Source organism: Medicago truncatula, chromosome 1 (assembly GCF_003473485.1).
Source record: "Medicago truncatula cultivar Jemalong A17 chromosome 1, MtrunA17r5.0-ANR, whole genome shotgun sequence".
NCBI lineage: Eukaryota > Viridiplantae > Streptophyta > Magnoliopsida > Fabales > Fabaceae > Medicago > Medicago truncatula.
In genome coordinates this window covers 20,596,449-20,614,229 of record NC_053042.1, presented here as the reverse complement: position 1 = coordinate 20,614,229, position 17,781 = coordinate 20,596,449, and the positions used below count along the sequence as shown (strand labels likewise).

Here is a 17,781-nt window from a genome sequence, read left to right as displayed (position 1 = left end):
AGCTGAATGGTTGGAATGAGCAAGCAGAAATAGGATGAAATTTAACTTTGATTTTTGGCCTTCATAAGTAGCTGAGGAGGATATATATTGAAAGCATCCATAACTCATTGTATGCATCCACACTCGGTATCAACCGTAAAGCATTGGAAAATGCCTGCATTTAAAACAACATAGTGCAAGGAAAATGGAAAAGCACAACAACTCATTGGGAAGGAAGCTAACATGGAATGCTATTGGAATACCAATAGTTAGTTTGTGTTACATTTTTGAATTTCAAATTGGCTTATTAAGTATGGCAATTTAGGTTCCCACTCAAGTAATTAGGGTTGGCAAAGTAGGGTTTGTCTATTGTACTTTTGGATTATATAATAAGATAAGATAAGATAAGATGACATTTTTGGAAAGAGAAAAAGTCAGTCCAAAAGAGCTGAAATGAGTAATTTTCTTTATATATTATATAATTTATATATATGAAGTAGGTGGTAGACGACGAATGTTTCCGTAGGGGATCTACCTAGCTGGAATGTTGTGGATTCATCTTCACGATGTTCGTACCTCTTTGTTTAAAAAAAGATTTACCACATCTGTTTTAAAGTAAGTGTTGTTTTAGCAAAAAAAATTGTAAAATTATTTTAAAATAAACATCACCTCAGTTTCCAATGCAATAATAATATTTTTTTTTTTTCAATTATATCATTCAATTAAAAATATTGATAATTGAGATTTGAGACCAAATTCTTGTTCCCGCTTCTATCCACTTCCACTTTCATTTGAATTTCGTAGTTAACCCAACGGTACGCTTCCACACAGACCAGATCCAACGCAACAGAAGAGAAAACCTCTCTCTCTTCCATGGCTCCAACCTTCGTCTTCCCTCGCACTCTCCAACACCTCGAACAAGATTCATCCTCCGAAGACAACGACAACAACAACAACAACAACAACAACAATCTCTCAGTCCAAAACCCTACAAACATCTCCTCCCTCTCTTCCTCCCAACTCGAAGAATTCGTCAAAGGCGTCTCATTCGATCTCTCCGACAGAGAAATCCTCTGCATCCAAGACCAAGACGTATTCGACCGTGTTTACTCTTTGGTTCGCGGTTACTCTTCTTTACATCATTCATGTAAACTCAACCTTGTTGAAAGTCTTCGTTCTAATCTCGCTGTTCTTCTTCCTAATGTTGATTCGCTTTCAAGGGTTTCTAATGAAGATGTTGATGATCATGTTCTTGTTGTTGACCGTGTTGCTTCTCATCGTAATGCTTTTAAAATTTACACTTACTTTCTTCTTAATATTGTTCTCGCTGAAGATTCCAACAATGCTCCTAAGGTATGTTTGGTTCGTTACTTTTAATTCAAATTGATTTTTCCTTTAAATTACTTTTTCATTCAAATTAGCTTTTCTAATTTGTAATATTATAGGTTTAAGATTTTAGGATAAATTTTAAGATTATAAATTATAATTGTTATTAGAGTAAAATAATCTAAACTTTAACCGCGTCTGACATTAATTAGTTTATGTTTAATTTTTGTTTCTACTGGGGCAAAAATTGATTCTGACATGTTTGGTTGTTCTCAATTATAATTGATTTTGACTTCCACAATTGATTCTACTTGAAGCTAGAAATTCAAGCTTTTAACTCTAGAATTGATTTGAACACTCAAATTTATTGTTCAATTCACTTTTATGTAAATGTACTTGAACATTAATCACCTTACCTTCAACTGGCTTTTAGCTATAATCAATTTACTCAAAATAAATTTTTCTCTGAGCAGAATCAGTTATAGTTCAGAATCACTTTTTCAAACACATTGTTTCGACAGGAATTTTGTATTCTCAGAACTAATGTGTTTGTCACTAAATTTTCAAGTTGAATTTGCGAGTTTATTCCCCATTTAGTTTGAAGCATGGTGTATTGCGGTTTCAGGTGGTAGCCGCAAGTAGCAGGAAGAAACAACCTGCGCATTCGTGGAATTGGGAGCCACAGAGAGCTCGGATACTAAATCTCATTGCAAGCTCATTGGAGATAAACCTTGAATTACTTTTTGGTTCATCTGACCCCGACGAAGGTTACTTGTCTTTCATCACAAAGTGAGTAGTGATATCCTTCTTTCTTAAGTTTGTTAACACTACATAGGACTTTCTGATTTTTCATCCACTTGTTGTAGAAACGCATTCACCATGTTTGAAAATGCCGCGCTTTTGAAAGATTCCAACTCAAAAGATGCCCTCTGTCGCATAATCGGGGCCTGCTCCACAAAGTACCATTACACGACACAGTCTAGTGTATCCATCATGCATCTGATTCACAAGTATGATTTTGCTGTCGTCCACATGGCCGATGCAGTTGCTGGTGCCGAAAAGAAGTATTCAGATGGAAGCCTTGCAACTTCCATTGTTAGGGAAATTGGAAGGACTAACCCAAAAGATTATGTCAAAGACACTATTGGTGCTGAAAATGTGGGGCGTTTTCTTGTGGAGTTAGCTGACCGTATTCCAAAATTGATATCAACTAACATTGGCATTCTTGTTCCTCACTTTGGTGGAGAGTCTTATAAGATTAGGAATGCTCTTGTAGCTGTGCTGGGTAAGCTAGTATCAAAAGCGTTTAAGGATATTGATGGTGAAGCGAGCACGAAGAACATTCGGTTACGCACAAAACAAGCTATGTTGGAAATTTTACTTGAGAGATGTAGGGATGTTTCTGCTTACACAAGGAGTCGTGTGCTTCAGGTGTGGGGGGAGTTATGCGAGGAACACTCAGTTTCGATTGGTTTGTGGAACGAGGTTGCGGAAATTGCTGCTGGGAGATTGGAGGACAAGAGTGCAATAGTCAGAAAATCTGCTTTGAATCTGTTGATCATGATGTTGCAGCATAACCCATTTGGTCCACAGCTCCGAGTAACTTCATTTGAGGCAACTTTGGATCAGTATAGGAAGAAGTTGAAAGAGCTTGAGCCTTCAGAAGGTTCTGACAATGAAAACTCTAACGTGGATGGTGAGGTAGATGATTTGAATTTTGAAGCTGTTGAGAAGGAGCGGCAAGAGAGTGTGACTGATACATTCATGTCACAGGAAGAAGATGCAATCCCTATGCAGAATGGTAGTGATAGTAGTGTGCCTGATGTTGGGAACTTGGAGCAGACTAGGGCCTTGGTTGCATCGCTTGAGGCTGGTTTGAGATTCTCTAAATGTATAGAGGCCACAATGGCTACACTTGTCCAATTGATGGCATCATCTTCTGCTTCTGATGTTGAAAATACAATTCTCTTGTTGATGAGGTGTAAGCAATTTCAAATTGATGGCTCAGAAGAATGTCTCCGAAAGATGTTGCCCCTGGTAAGCCGTAGTTCTTTCTATTGTCTAACAAGGATATTCAAGGTTTATGTAGTCGTTGCTTCAATGGACAAGTTGGAATGGTTCTGTATGATCCATGTAACTGACCCTGTCTGGTTAAGTCGATGGATGTTGTTGTTTCTTAAATATGTTATGTACTGCGTATATGAATTATAGATTTTTTCTGAAATTTATTCTTTCTTTCTGGCATTTGCTCTCGGTTGTAGGCATTTTCTCAGGATAAATCAATCTTTGAAGCAGTGGAGAATGCTTTCCGTGCAATATACATAAGGAAAAACCCAATGGAAACTGCCAAGAATCTCTTGAGTCTTGCAACTGATTCCAACACAGGAGATCTAGCAGCTCTTGAGTTTATAGTTGGCACACTGGTCTCTAAGGGAGATATATCTTCCAGCACAGTATGTTTTCATGCATCGGCTTGTATAATATGCTGTATAAAATAGTTAATTGAATGCCTCTAAATTTTTCTTTAGGACTATATTTTATACCCTAGAATTAGGAATCTGACTGTTTTTAGGCCTGAAAAGATAAATGCACTGAGGTCGCGAATTTTCAAGTTTATACTTCTATATTTCATTTCTGGGGATTTTACAATGAAATACAGTAATGAGCCTATATTTTTTAACAAAAATGACTGACTAGCAACACTACATCCTAGTTATGTCAAATGCCAAATGTCAATCCATACTGTAAAACAGTTCAGTGGTTCTTTTCTGAGTTAAATAAAATATTTTATAAGCTTTAAATATTTGATGTAAACAAGGCTGTATGTTTTCTTTAGTTTTATATCCCAGTCTAAAAATTTAAATTTTAAATATGATTTGGAATGAGATTGGATGATACTTTCATGCTTACATATCATTTGGTGAAAAATACTGCTCTTAAATAAACATAAAACGTGTACATTGGGAAGTAGGACTCAGATTGTTTATGCTGGCAATGGCTACAATCTCTTATTTGAATTAGTACGGGTGCTGTCTTTTATTTCCTATATCAAAATAAATTCTTGCTGTCATCATATTGAGTTTGGTTCTCATCATTGGTGTGATTTTCTCAAATTGTCTCCACTATCGCAGATATCAGCTTTATGGGATTTCTTTTGCTTCAATGTTGGTGGAACGACCGCAGAACAAAGCCGCGGTGCTTTATCCGTCCTTTGCATGGTTGAAAAGACATCAACTGGTGTGCTTGGCTCTCATTTACAAGACATCATTGATATTGGGTTTGGTCGTTGGTCTAAAGTTGATCCTTTACTGGCAAGGACAGCTTGCCTTGCTATCGAGAGGCTTTCTGAAGATGACAAGGCAAAATTGTTGGCAAATAATAGTGTTAGAATATTTGGCATTCTTGATAGTTTAATTACTGGCTTTTGGCTTCCAGCAAATATTTGGTATGCAGCTGCTGACAAAGCAATAACTGCCATTTATGCCGTTCACCCTACTCCAGAAATCATAGCAGCTGACATGATAAAGAAATCCCTCAGTTCTGTTTATAAGGATTGTGGTGGTAGTGACACTGACACTAGTAGCAGCATGCCAATCACAGTTCAAGTCGCAAAGCTGAGTAGATGTTTATTTGTCGTAAGTCATACTGCCATGAATCAATTGGTCTATATTGAATCATGTGCCCGTAAAATTCAGAAGCAGAAACTTGCAAAAGAGAGAGAGGACATTGAGAGTCAGAATACAGACAGCAATGGCACGGCGTCAACTGGCACACAGAAGGTGCAATCAGTGTTTTATACTGCTGTTCTGTCATACTTGATAGCTTTAACTAACTGTTATAAGCAACATATTTTGATCTTTTACTGTCAAATTCTTATAAATTTGACTTATTAATGTGCTGTAGGATAATGATATAAATGCCGAGTTAGGATTTGCAGCCTCTGAGGATGCTGCACTTGATGCAATGTTTGAAAAAGCAGAAAAGGAAATTGTTTCTGGCGGTTCAAAGGACAAGAATTTGGTTGGTATCTGTGCAACCTTTTTGTCAAAGCTTTGTAGAAATTTTGGACTACTGCAGAAGGTGATTGCTTTGATATCCAATCCTCCTTCATAAAAATGAACTATCTTGCATTTTGTACTGATCTGTTCATGATTTGGTATCTTTTTTGGTCATCATGCGTATAATGAATGACTGTATATGGAAACCATCACTTACATTTGAAATGGGAAAATTGAATATAATTTCTATTGATAATTATTGTCTCACATACAATTTTAAAAGATCATAGGAAATCAACTTTTTTTATTTTTATCTTTATATATGATGCTTTCACGGCTTTAATTCATGATTTTGTTGTTTGATAAAATAAAATAACCATTTCCATTTCGTCAGTATCCAGAATTACAGGCTTCTGCAATGCTAGCTTTGTGTCGATTGATGGTCATTGATGCAGACTTTTGGTGAGTTACTGTCAATTCTATACCTCTTATCCTAAATTTCTCCCCCCACTTTATCTATGCCTTATAATTAAATGAAGATGTTCTAAATGAATTGTTTTCAGTGATGCAAATCTTCAGCTTCTCTTCACAGTTGTGGAAAATGCACAGTCAGAAATTGTCCGTTCTAATTGCACTATTGCACTAGGAGATTTAGCAGTAAGGTTTCCCAATCTTTTAGAACCATGGACTGAAAAAATGTATGCCCGCCTACAAGATACTTCTATATCTGTTAGGAAGAATGCGGTTCTGGTGCTTTCCCATCTCATACTAAATGACATGATGAAGGTAGAGTCGCGTAAATTGTTAATATTCTCTTTATCCCTTTCGATTTTGTAGTGCTTTAGACACTGATACGTCATTTCTCTATCAGGTGAAAGGGTACATTAATGAAATGGCTGTTAGATTAGAAGACGAAGATGAGAGAATTTCAAATCTGGCTAAGCTGTTTTTTCTTGAACTTTCCAAGAAAGGTTTTTCCTTATAATTTTATCTTTTGTATTAAAGTGTCTGCTATTATTTGCGATATTACATTTTTCAAGGTAGGAAGGTATTTAATAGTCTCCTGGCATTACAACAGGTAACAATCCAATATATAATTTGCTTCCTGACATACTTAGCAAATTATCCAAGCAGAACCTGAGCAATGAATCTTTCTTCAACATCATGCAATTTTTAATTGCTTCCATCAAGAAGGTATATTTTATCTCACAATGTTGATGTTTTCTATATTTATTTCGATTGTCATACTCATCTAGTTTCTTAAGTACTACAGGACAGACAAATGGAAGCACTGGTGGAAAAGCTATGTAATAGGTTTAGTGGTGTCACAGGTATCATTTTCCCCCCTTCTTTTAAATACTCTTTATATAAACAGTTCCACTTTTTGTTTTCTTTATTTTTAACAACTGCTCATATTGATCAATTTTGTCTTGATTTATCTACAGATGTAAGACAGTGGGAGCATATATCTTATTGTCTCTCTCAGCTATCATTTACTGAAAAGGGGATGAAAAAACTCATAGATTTATTTAAGACCTATGAACATGCCTTGTCAGAGGATTCTGTTATGGATAATTTTAGAAACATATTAAACAAGGTAATGATGATTTTTGTTGCTCTTAAGTAGTTTATGTGAAAATGGCAAAGGCCTTTTATTTTCTTGTTTAATTTATATTTTAAATTGAAATCAGGCTAAGAAGTTTGCAAAATTGGAACTTAAAACTTACATTGAGGAGTTTGAGGATAAGCTGAATAAGTTTCACATGGAAAAGAAGGAACAGGAAGTTACTGCTCGAAATGCCCAAATCCATCAACAGAAGATTGACAGCAGGGAAGGCTTTAATGTGAATAAAAATTACGAAGATCACTCAACGTCTAATACATCTTCAGGTTAACTTCTTAAACTTAAAAATGTTCCGGTTTTATACTTTCTGCTTTCTTACTAATGAATCTGTAATATTAGTACATTGTCTGTGATAGCAATCCTTCCACCTATCCTTCCACCTGAGTGCATTTTTTATATCTAAAATCTTTATTTTTCAGGTTCTACAAATGCCAGCAATAATATCTTCTCTTCTGTTTATGCTTTTCTCATATGTTGGTAGTTTTGCGTGAATATTATAAATTTATGTTATTTCCAGCTGGAAATATATATATTATATTTGATGGAAGGTTTGTGGTGTTCTGGTAAATTTTTATCATCTAGCATATGGCATTGATGCTGCTTTTACAAACCAAAGGAACATGATTATCATTTGAGCAGAGTACTTGTGATAGAATCTACTGGTACTACAGACGATTCTTAGGCAAAAAGATGATGAAATGGGGTTAGATATAGTCTTCAATCAGTATATCCAGAGGGCAGAGACTAAGGTCGGATACAAGAATGGCGACAATCGAGATTCACCTTACTACTTACAAGACTGAGTAAATTCCCAACTAACTAACTAGCTCGCCTTAACTTCCTATCAAAGGATTAATTACAAAGCTAGTTACATCAGTGTCTTAACTCTGTGACGACGTTCCCCCATTCAGTTACCCACCCCCACCCCCTTGCCAATACCCCTTAACTTGCTATTTATCCTGCGTTCAGAACAAATAGTACAAGCTACTTTTGAACACTATTGATCTGTTTTATACCTTCTTTCAGAATTGTGGTATTACACTCACAAGTATACAACAATGCATAAATACACTCCTCTACTTAAAAATTTGCACAAGTACTGAAAACTGTAACGATTGCTACACAAAACAAGACATTGGAAACTATTTTTAATGGGACATGTGTCCTACATCATAAATCATTATTAATGGTGGAATTAAATGGAATAAAACAAACCATCAAGAATTCATTGGCAAATGCCAATCCACTGACAAGTTATCAAAGAGGATTAACACGTAAAGCGTAAATATGCTACACGATTTTGCTGGATAAACAACTGTCTGTTGAGAAAAAAAATATGATGTTGAGGGATTTTATTTGGTCATGTAGTTTCTCAATTTGGATGAACTTCTAGTGAATTTTATGTTTACTGTTTTTGCTGATAATCTTGTGTTTTCTGCAGATGGTGAAGTAATTGATACAAGCACTGAAGGGACAAATTCTTTGTCTATAAATGGCAAATCAGGTTCTAAACCTGTACCGGAAGCATCGTCTAGTGCTTTGAGTGAATTGATTGAATCAGATCAAGTGGATATTGAAGTCCAGTCACCCATGGTTAAGACAACAGGTTAGTTGAAACACAGCTGTTGTGAATCTGGTTGACTGTATTGTTGTAATTAACATGATGCTGCCAATTATAGGAGCTCAACGGTCCAGGATTAAAACCAATGTGAAAGGTGAAAAGGGTGATATCTCTATCATCAAAGAATCTTCTAGTGTTTTGAGTGAATTGATTGAATCAGATCAAGTGGATATTGAAGTCCAATCACCCATGGTTAAGACAAGAGGTTAGTACTTTAAACATGGGTTTTGTGAATCTGGCTGATTGTATTGCTGTAATTAACACGATGCTGCCAATTATAGGAGCTCAACAGTCCAGAGTTAAAAAAACCAATGTGAAAGATGAAAATGGTGATATCTCTATCACCAAGAAAAGAGCTACTCGGTCAAGGAGGTATGCCTCCCTGAATGAAAGCTTAAGCGTTTATGCATCTTTGATTTGCAATATTGGATGCTAACTTTCTGATCTTGCATTGGGCATGATTAAATCACAACATGAAAATAATTAACAGCAGATGTATTTAATAGATTTTTGATTCCTGATAAAGCGTAACATGAAAACAAAAATTTGATAAATCTTTTGATTTGAAATATTAGATGCTAACTTTCTGATCTTGCATTGGGCATGATTAAATCACGACATGAAAAAACAGATGTATTTAATAGGATTAGTAATAGGTTTAATTTATCATATCATGTTGGTGTACCAAACAACGGATATAGATAGGATATGGTGCACCAAACAACGGATATAGATAGTGTTATCATATCCTGTCTCTCTATCCTGCGCACCAAACGGGCTCTTTATTTCTGATAAAGCGTAACAGGAAAACATAACTTCGAAAAATCCTTATAGTTTAATATGGCTGTCGTTTGTTTGCTTTTTTGGTCTTTGAACCAAATTAATGTTCTTCTGGATCAAATGTTGCTTGCATGCAGTCATTTAAACTAAATGATGTAAATAGTTAGAGAAGCAGATTCTGGTTCTTTTAAGAAAGCTATGTTCTGAAAGCTAAGTTGATTTGTTATCTTTCATATTTACAATTATTTTGGGCAATAAACAATTTTGCTATTCAAATATAAAGAAACTTAAGTATGTTGCTGATATACTTACAAGGCACTGTGTCAAAATACATGTATAATTTTGCAATATAAACTGGAAATTTTAATATGATTCATGCACTTATGAAATGTTCTGAGTGAAATTTTAATATGCTTCATGACTGAAAAATTATTCAATCATTTATTGTTCATATACTTCGTATCCTCATGCAGGTAAATACACAGACACCTTTGGAATATAGACTAATCAGTTTGATTTGCGGTTTTTATGGTTGTGATATATTTCCTCCAACTTAAGTAGTCTAGATTGGTAGTATCCTTGGTAGTCCTGCTCTATGGCTGCAATGTCGGTGTTTGGACTTTGGATACAACATGTTTAACAGTGGAGCACTTCTTCTCAGAGGTTGTATATATGAAATTTGAATGACCTATTTTGTATTATATTTTGCCCCATCGGAGATATTCAATTGGATAGACAAACTGTCCAAGAAAAAGAAATGAAAGTGTACTTGTAAAAAAAAATGGTCCTTTGGCGGATCCTCCCTGTGTGCTTGTGTTTTGATGTGAGTAAATTTAAGGCTTAATTGCACTTTTGGACCCCTATCTTTCCAAAAGTTGCGTTTATGGACTTCTAACTAATTTAAATATAAAACAGTCCCCTATGTTTTGATTCTTTAGCAGTTTTGGACCCCAAGGCCAAAAAAAATAAAATTACACGTGGCACCTCACTTAGGGTGCCACGTCAGCGTTGACCGAGTCAACAATGAACTGGGGGTCCAAAACTGCCAAAGAATCAAAACATAGGAGACTGTTTTGTATTTAAATTAGTTAGGGGACTATAACCGTAACTTTTGGAAAGATAGGGGGTCCAAAAGTGCAATTAAACCTAAATTTAATGCTGATCGAATCTTCCGATGTTTTGGTATGAATGCTAGCTTCTTCAATAGAAAAATGTGTGGCTTAATTGAAAGAGCCCTCTAATTGAAAATATCAAAGTTGTTAAATCGGGAACTTTTACCATTTACAACCTTGCACTTGTATGTGTTTGAGACGGCGTTTGCTACTTTGTCTAAAATAAAATTAATTGTTACAAATTTTTTCTAAAAGGTTACATACGACCCTCTTATTAATTCTTATTTAATATATATATATATATATATATATATATATATATTTTTAAAATAATTATTATGCAGAGACGTCGTAGTTGGCTAAATTTTTTGAAATAATTTATATGCAAGAGAAGTTGTCTGTGATATCAATTTTAAAATTAATTATTTTACATGGAAAAAGTTGCCGTTGCAATTTTTTGTTTAAAAGATTTATACGACACGAGAATTGTATTTGTTAATACAATTTTGAGTTAATAGTGTTATTCACCTTTGTAATATAGGTCATTTTTTGTTTGATTTACTCCTTGTAAAAAAAAAAAAATTGAAAAACACCCATCATCCATCCAACTCATCAAAAGTGCCTATGTGGCACTGACTTGGCTTTTATTTTTATTTATTTTTAATTGTCCACATCATATTTTATTTTTTAAAATATCTGAAAATTAATTTTTAAAAATAAAAAAAACCAAAAAATCATAAAAATATTCAGATTTTTTTCCAAAAATTTTAAAATCGAAAAAACAAAATCAATATTAAAAAATCAGAAAAAAGGTTTTTTTTTAAAGATTCTCGAGTTTAATTTTCAAAATTAATACAAATTTTAAAGAGAAATGATATTTGTATAACAATTTTAGTATAATTTTTGACCAACTTTTAATTTACTCACAATTGTATTTTTATCCTCTCTATTTTTTTTTTCCCTCTCATTTTCTCTCTATTTTTTTTAACCATTAAAAAGAGAGAACAAGAAGGTTGTTTCATTGCTAAAAAAAAAAAAGGTTGTCATAAAAATAGTTATAAAATGGTTATACAAAATGAGCAGTCAATTTTAAAATAGTTTCCCTAAATTTTTTTAAACAGTATTATACATGTTAGATATTGGTTCTAAATTTTTTATTTTTTTAAAATAATTATAGACGGGACATTGTTGATGATACAAATTTTAAAATAGTTATTATTATACATGTGACAAGTTATCGTTGATAAAATTTAAAAATTAAATTATATATATGGGAAAAGTTGTCGTTGATACAAGTTTTAAATTAATTATTATAACAGGGCCAACTTGTCATCGATATAAATTTGCAAATAATTATTTTTTTGAGAGGAAATTTTAAAATAATTACTATACACTCAATAAGAAGTACATTATTTAATTTTTTTCAAAAAATTTTTTTTTTAAAATAACTATTATACACAAGACAAATTGCTACTAGTTAAAATTTAAAAAATCATATTTATGCCAAAAACAAGATGTCGTTGTTAAAAATTAAAAAAAATAATAATTTGATAACATATTCAAAAATTATAGGGTTAATAGTGTTTTTCACCCCTATAATATAGGCTATTTCCGGTTTTCGCCTCAATAAAATTCGCCTCTATAAAAAAAAAACCCGAAAAATCCCCTTCTCCCATCCAACTCAGCACATTCGCTTATGTGGCGTTGTGTTGGCATTTTTTTTAATTGGCCACATGTAAAAAAAATATTTCCACATCAGATTTTATTTTTAAAAAATCATAAAAATATTCAGATATTTTTTTTTTTTATGAAATTAAGAAGATTTTTGTGGAATCTAATAAGTTGTTTTTTGAAGAAAAAAATTATTACCAAATATTTTTTTAATCAGAAAATATAATCAGATTTTATTCAAAATTAAAAAATTCTGGATACAAATTTAGAAAGAATTCAATTTTTATTTTTTTTTGGAAAATTTTATTCCATAATTTTTATAAAATCTTTTTCTAAATTAAAATATTGGAATTTTATTTTTTTTACGAAATTATTACGATTTTCCATTTTTGCCATCATCGTGGAAATTCCATTTTTCCTAGAATTAAGCTCTTCCTTAGTGGAGGTTGAAATCACAAAATCTAATACAAAAATTCTATCGAACATAGTGTATTTCAATATTTACTAAAATAATTCAAAAAAATTCATATTTTTCTTTCAAAATTAAAAAGTTGGTTTTTTTATACAAAAAAAATTTGTTAATAAAAAATATTTCCAGAATTTTTTTTAAAAAAATGGCAAACAAAAAGTTTTTTTTTCTAATTTTTTGGATTTTTAAAAATTAAATTTCAGATATTTTAATAATAAAATCTGACGTGGCTAATTAATAACAATCAAATCAGCGCCAAATAAGCGAATCTGCTGAGTAGGATGGGGGAATGGGGTTTTCCGAAAAAAATAAATTTAACGAGGACGAAAACCAAACTGAAAATTTTATAGGGGCTAAAACCAGAAATGACCTATATTACACGGATGAAAAACATTATTAACCCAAGATTATATAAGTTGACACCTTTATTGTTTGAGAATTGTTGTATACACATGTTAAAGGGCTGACAAACACTAGTAAAAGACCGAAATACCCATTCGATGGTTAACTGTCGAGGAACTTAAACCGGACGAATACAATCCATCAGATCTCCATCAAACGATCGAGATTAACGATTGCATGATACATGGCTACACTTGAGTCAAATCCTAAGTTTTTAATTAAACAAAAACGAAGCAATTGATTAAATTAAATTAAATGCACTACATATTTTTTTTGTTACAAAAATTTTAGGGTGAGGGGATGGTGCCTCAGTCCAAGGCAGGGAAGACCTTCAGGCTCAAAGAGCATTTACAAATGTAATTACATTTACCTCCCTCCAAAGGTACTAGCGGGACTCGAACCCGGGTTCTCTCGGATTCAAGATCTGTCTTTTTACCACTAGACCAAGACTTTGGAGTTTAAATGCACTACATATGAGTCAACTCTTAATTTTCCAATTAAACAAAAACGACACAATTGATTAAATTAAATTAAATGCACTACAAGTCAAATCCTAATTTTCCAAATTAAACAAAAACATCACAATTGATTAAATTAAATTAAATTAATGTTATTATTCCAGCTATTTTACAGAATTTATAGGCTCACTATTGCATTATGGATTTTTTTTTTCTTTCCATGCAACAAGTAGTACCAGTTTGATTTACGTCCCATTGATTTTTTTTTGTCCTTTACCAACACTTTATACCATAAGATATACAGAACTAGATAGAAGTATATAATGTATGATAAATAGTAGTGTTGTGTATAAGGAATGGCTAATTATACAGTGAAAATGCACTACATATGAATCAAATCTTAGCACTATTAAGAATAAATATTAAGGAAAAAAAAGAATAAAAGATTAAGAATATATATTGTTCAAGATTAAGAATATTTTTTTTTTGGTCAGATTAAGAATATTTTTTATTACCTTTTAAAAAAAAAATATATATTTTTTATTACCTTAAATAATGATAGATATAAATGTAATTAATTACAAATAAATACAAATATTTCCTTATTTAATTTTAAGCTTGAAAACAATACTCAATTACGTTAGAAATAAGAAAAGAAAGAAACAAAAACGATGATAGGGAAAAGAAGGAGCAAAACCATAGGAAAGGGGCGGAAAAGAAGGAGCAAAACCGTTAAGATTGGAAGAAATATGCACACACACAGTGTACAACTGAAAAGAAAAAAAAAGCAAAACAAAACCATGGGAAAGGGGAAAAGAAGGAGCAAAACCGCCGCCGCCGCCATATATCAGTCTCTGCCGCCGCAACATAAAAAAGTTCCCTCGAAAACGGTCGAAATCTCTGGCGATTCCGATGACCACTCCCTACATATTCCTCTACCGCCGTCTCCGTCGACTTCCGATTGCCCCATTTACAAACAGCTTATCAAACTAGGGTTTTATTTGAAGAGAGAAAAAGTTGATGATTGTCTTCGCCAACTAGGGGATTCGATAAATGGCTTGAATGACCTCGAAAAGGCTGACATCTGTTACCGGAAGTTTCTGTTTACCGATCTCAACTCTTGTGGTAGCGGTATACTTCCTAGCCATGATGATTTAATACTCCCAACTACTCTCAAAGGTCCCTTCATATTGCAGGTTTCAATTTATTAATATCTGCAATTTACTGTTTCAATTCTGTTGATGTATTGGGAGGAGGATTAGTTGATGATGACAACACTCATACTGTCCAAGCTCCTCCTGTGTCCATGCCCTACTCATGTAGTTTTGACACTCATATCCAAGCAAGCAATGGTTTTGCTGGTAACTTACGGAATACAAAAGCTAATAAGGATGGAGTACCTCCTATGTCCAGGCCCTACAAATTACCTGATTTTCCCGTAACAGAAGGCTACAGCAAAACAAGTGGACTGGTTGTTTGTTTTGGTGAACTGTTGATATATTACATTTATATTCACGAACCGTCTGGTCCCTGCAGGAGAGATCTTGGTGGTGCTATTGCAAACGTGGCAGTTGGCATCTCTAAGTTGGGGGGTTCATCTGCATTTATGAGTAAGGTGTACATCTATGTCTATTTATTGACATGGTTATGTGGTTTCTTGTTACTATCTACATGACTTCAATGTTTGATTTGTTCAAATCTTCATATTTAAGAAATCTGTTATGTGTTGGGTTATTTGAAATTGATTACACTTTTATGAATGGCATGTATGTGTGTGTGTGTGTTTCAAGGTAAACAAATAAACTCCCTGAAAAGTGAGCCTGGGAATGTAATGGTTAAAGTTCATGCATTTTGAGGAATATCTTTTACTCATTTTCTATTTTTCATTCCCATCAAATAGAAACCACTTTAAAACCTAACCAACCATAACTTCCCATTTCCACCACATTCTACCTTTTTCCCTTTACTTATTGTTAAATTAAATTAGTTTAAAAGATTTTCCTACAGATATCATGTATTTACTTGTAGATTGTACCTAGGAATAATACTTCTTGCAGTAGTATTCTGAATTTTAGGGATGTGAATCTATGTTGGCTGAGAAATTGATAGCTTAACTCATTACCGTCTGCGTTTTAGGTTGGAGCAGATAAAGCTGGGTATTTGTTGGTTGATCTTTTAAAGGAAAATAATGTTGATACATCTGGCATGCGGGTTGATTTTGATTATAATGTCAGCACCAAATTGGCTTATGTTTCACTTAGAGCTGATGACGACGTGCGCGAGTGGTCGTTTTCCAGTACTCCTGTTGCTGCTAATATGCTTCTGTATGAGTCAGAGCTTGATCGTAAACTCATCAAGAAGGCTAAAATATTCCATTATGGTTCCATCGGTTTGATTTATGAGCAATGCAAGACGTCTTTTCTTGCTGCCTTGAGATTTGCTAAAACCTGTGATTGCATTCTCTCGTATGATCCGAAATTGAAATTGGCACTATGGCCATCAGCCGAGGTTGCTCGAGAGGGTATAATGAGCATATGGAATCTAGCCGATGTCATAAAGGTAAATTTTATTTGTCTAGTTTTTCACTTTTATGCAATACACTTTATAAATGCCATTGCACGTCATTCTATTTTCTTTCTCTGAGTCTATCTGAAGTGTTAATTTCTTATGTATTGCAGATCAGCAAAGATGAGATCACTCATTTGATTGATGCTGGTGATCCTTGTGATGATGATGATGTAATAAAAAAGCTTTTTCACCCTACTCTCAAGCTTCTAATTGTTACCGGTGGGTCGGAGGGTTGTAGATATTACACCAACGTAAGCTTGCCCTCATATTTTAATTGTCTGAATAGGTTTTATAATCCCTCATTTCATTATTTTCTTTGCTCTTTATTCGGATGAGTGGAATAAAATGTTGGCTGTGACTTGTTGAATGTAAATTAACAATTTCGACACTCAATGACGAATGGCAAGTTGTAAAACATAAGCAAGGTTTGCTTCGAGGTTTAATATTTCACAGTACTATCTTGTCATGTGAGTGACCAGCATTCAGCTAATAGTGATTACTAAATTTTTGTGCAGGATTTTAAGGGCAAAGTTAGAGGTTTAAATGTTGAACCTGTTGACACAACTGGTGCTGGTGATGCATTTGTTAGTGGGATTCTCTACTACATAGCTTCTGACCCAAGTATTTTCAAGGTAATTCAGATATCTTTACGCATTCTAGTTGTTGATTTAGAAAAAAGTTGTGAGTGTTTATTTTGTGTGGCAGGATGAGAAACGTCTCCGGAAGGCGTTATATTTCGCCAGTGTATGTGGCGCGATCATGGTGACCCAGAGAGGGGCAATTTCTGCATTACCTACAAAAGATGATGTCCTGCAATCTGTGTTGTCAATAGCGGCCGAACACGGCGCGAAGCGGCCAAAAACAACAAAGCGCGACGCAGCGCTCCAACACGGAGCATTTGGAGAAAGCGTATGAAGCGGGCGCAATTGCAGGCAAAAGCGGGCGTGATGCGGGTCAAAGCGGGCGCTTTTGACAACCCTGTGTAAAATACTAGATTTCCCTTCATTTAAAACCGTTTTAAGGGTCATTTTTGTAATTTTCAAAACCCTAACTATTACTCTTCTCCACCAGAGCCAAATACACAGCCACAAACTCAACTTCTTCATCGTACCAACCTCTGTTGTCAATTGCGGGCTAACGCGGCGCGGAGCGGCTGAAAACAGCCTAGCGCGTTAGAACGCGACCGAGTCGCGCGTTAGGCAAAAGCGCACCAAAACCGGGATTTATATGTTAATGCAATTGCAAATAATTTAATTGCATTTCAGCTGCTTGGTGGAAAAGGTGGGGATCAAAACACCAATTCTAAAGCTACTTGCTATTAAAATATTGAGTTTGACTGCTAGTGCATCGGGGTGTGAGAGGAATTGGAGTACTTTTGAGCATGTATGTCCTTGATAATTTAGAGTTCGTAATCATCTATCATTTAAATTTTAAATTAACATTTAAATTATAATTTTAATAGATTCACTCCAAGAAAAGAAATAGGCTTGAACATGAGATGTTGCAAAAATTGGTTTTTGTCAAGTATAACCAAACTTTGAAGGAAAACCGTTAAAGTGATGAATATATTGATCTGGTGCTCATGGATGATCCTGAAATTAATGTTGGTAGTTTATGGTTATTGGGAGATGAAGTTTGTGTTCGTGACGGTCAAAGTGATGTTGTTTTTGATGATGATGATTTGAATTGGCTAGATGTTGAAGAGGCAAGTGGTGCTGCCGAGCCCTTATTCAACACTACAGCTTCTGCAGCTCCGCCCCATCAAAATCTAAG

General features: G+C 34.0%; 2 protein-coding genes across 3 annotated transcripts; both read left to right on the top strand.

The window, feature by feature from the left end:
- The first annotated feature begins 760 nt into the window (after window positions 1–760).
- LOC25483303 (condensin complex subunit 1) lies at window positions 761–10,103 on the top strand. Of its 2 annotated transcripts, XM_039835043.1 has the most exons (18): window positions 761–1,332; window positions 1,931–2,094; window positions 2,172–3,342; window positions 3,567–3,758; window positions 4,437–5,084; window positions 5,209–5,385; window positions 5,698–5,765; window positions 5,867–6,089; window positions 6,175–6,274; window positions 6,382–6,497; window positions 6,577–6,634; window positions 6,749–6,900; window positions 6,995–7,174; window positions 7,620–7,625; window positions 8,365–8,533; window positions 8,607–8,753; window positions 8,830–8,920; window positions 9,802–10,103. In XM_039835043.1, the coding sequence occupies exons 1-18, from the start codon at window positions 853–855 to the stop codon at window positions 9,803–9,805; spliced, it is 4,146 nt and encodes a 1,381-aa protein (XP_039690977.1). In that variant the 5' UTR covers window positions 761–852; the 3' UTR covers window positions 9,806–10,103. The 2 variants fall into 2 exon arrangements, with proteins under 2 accessions (XP_039690977.1, XP_013467432.1); XM_013611978.3 differs by lacking the exon at window positions 7,620–7,625 and having other exon boundaries at window positions 6,995–7,193; window positions 8,369–8,533.
- A 4,137-nt stretch (window positions 10,104–14,240) lies between these two features.
- Window positions 14,241–17,123, top strand: LOC112418556 (probable fructokinase-7). Its single transcript, XM_039830344.1, has 6 exons — window positions 14,241–14,571; window positions 14,637–14,911; window positions 15,577–15,999; window positions 16,119–16,259; window positions 16,524–16,640; window positions 16,714–17,123. The coding sequence occupies exons 1-6, from the start codon at window positions 14,241–14,243 to the stop codon at window positions 16,921–16,923; spliced, it is 1,497 nt and encodes a 498-aa protein (XP_039686278.1). The 3' UTR covers window positions 16,924–17,123.
- Window positions 17,124–17,781: the final 658 nt, after the last annotated feature.

What these genes read in the sequence shown, in the direction of transcription:
- LOC25483303 (XM_013611978.3), top strand. Translation starts at nt 853, where the DNA reads ATGGCTCCAACCTTCGTCTTCCCTCGCACTCTCCAACACCTCGAACAA. An exon ending in TCCGAAAGATGTTGCCCCTG is followed by an intron (nt 3,343 to 3,566) that starts GTAAGCCGTAGT and finishes TCTCGGTTGTAG; the next exon opens with GCATTTTCTCAGGATAAATC. An exon ending in TACTAAATGACATGATGAAG is followed by an intron (nt 6,090 to 6,174) that starts GTAGAGTCGCGT and finishes TTTCTCTATCAG; the next exon opens with GTGAAAGGGTACATTAATGA.
- LOC112418556 (XM_039830344.1), top strand. Translation starts at nt 14,241, where the DNA reads ATGGGAAAGGGGAAAAGAAGGAGCAAAACCGCCGCCGCCGCCATATAT. An exon ending in TCTCAACTCTTGTGGTAGCG is followed by an intron (nt 14,572 to 14,636) that starts GTATACTTCCTA and finishes TTCATATTGCAG; the next exon opens with GTTTCAATTTATTAATATCT. An exon ending in CTGACCCAAGTATTTTCAAG is followed by an intron (nt 16,641 to 16,713) that starts GTAATTCAGATA and finishes TTTGTGTGGCAG; the next exon opens with GATGAGAAACGTCTCCGGAA.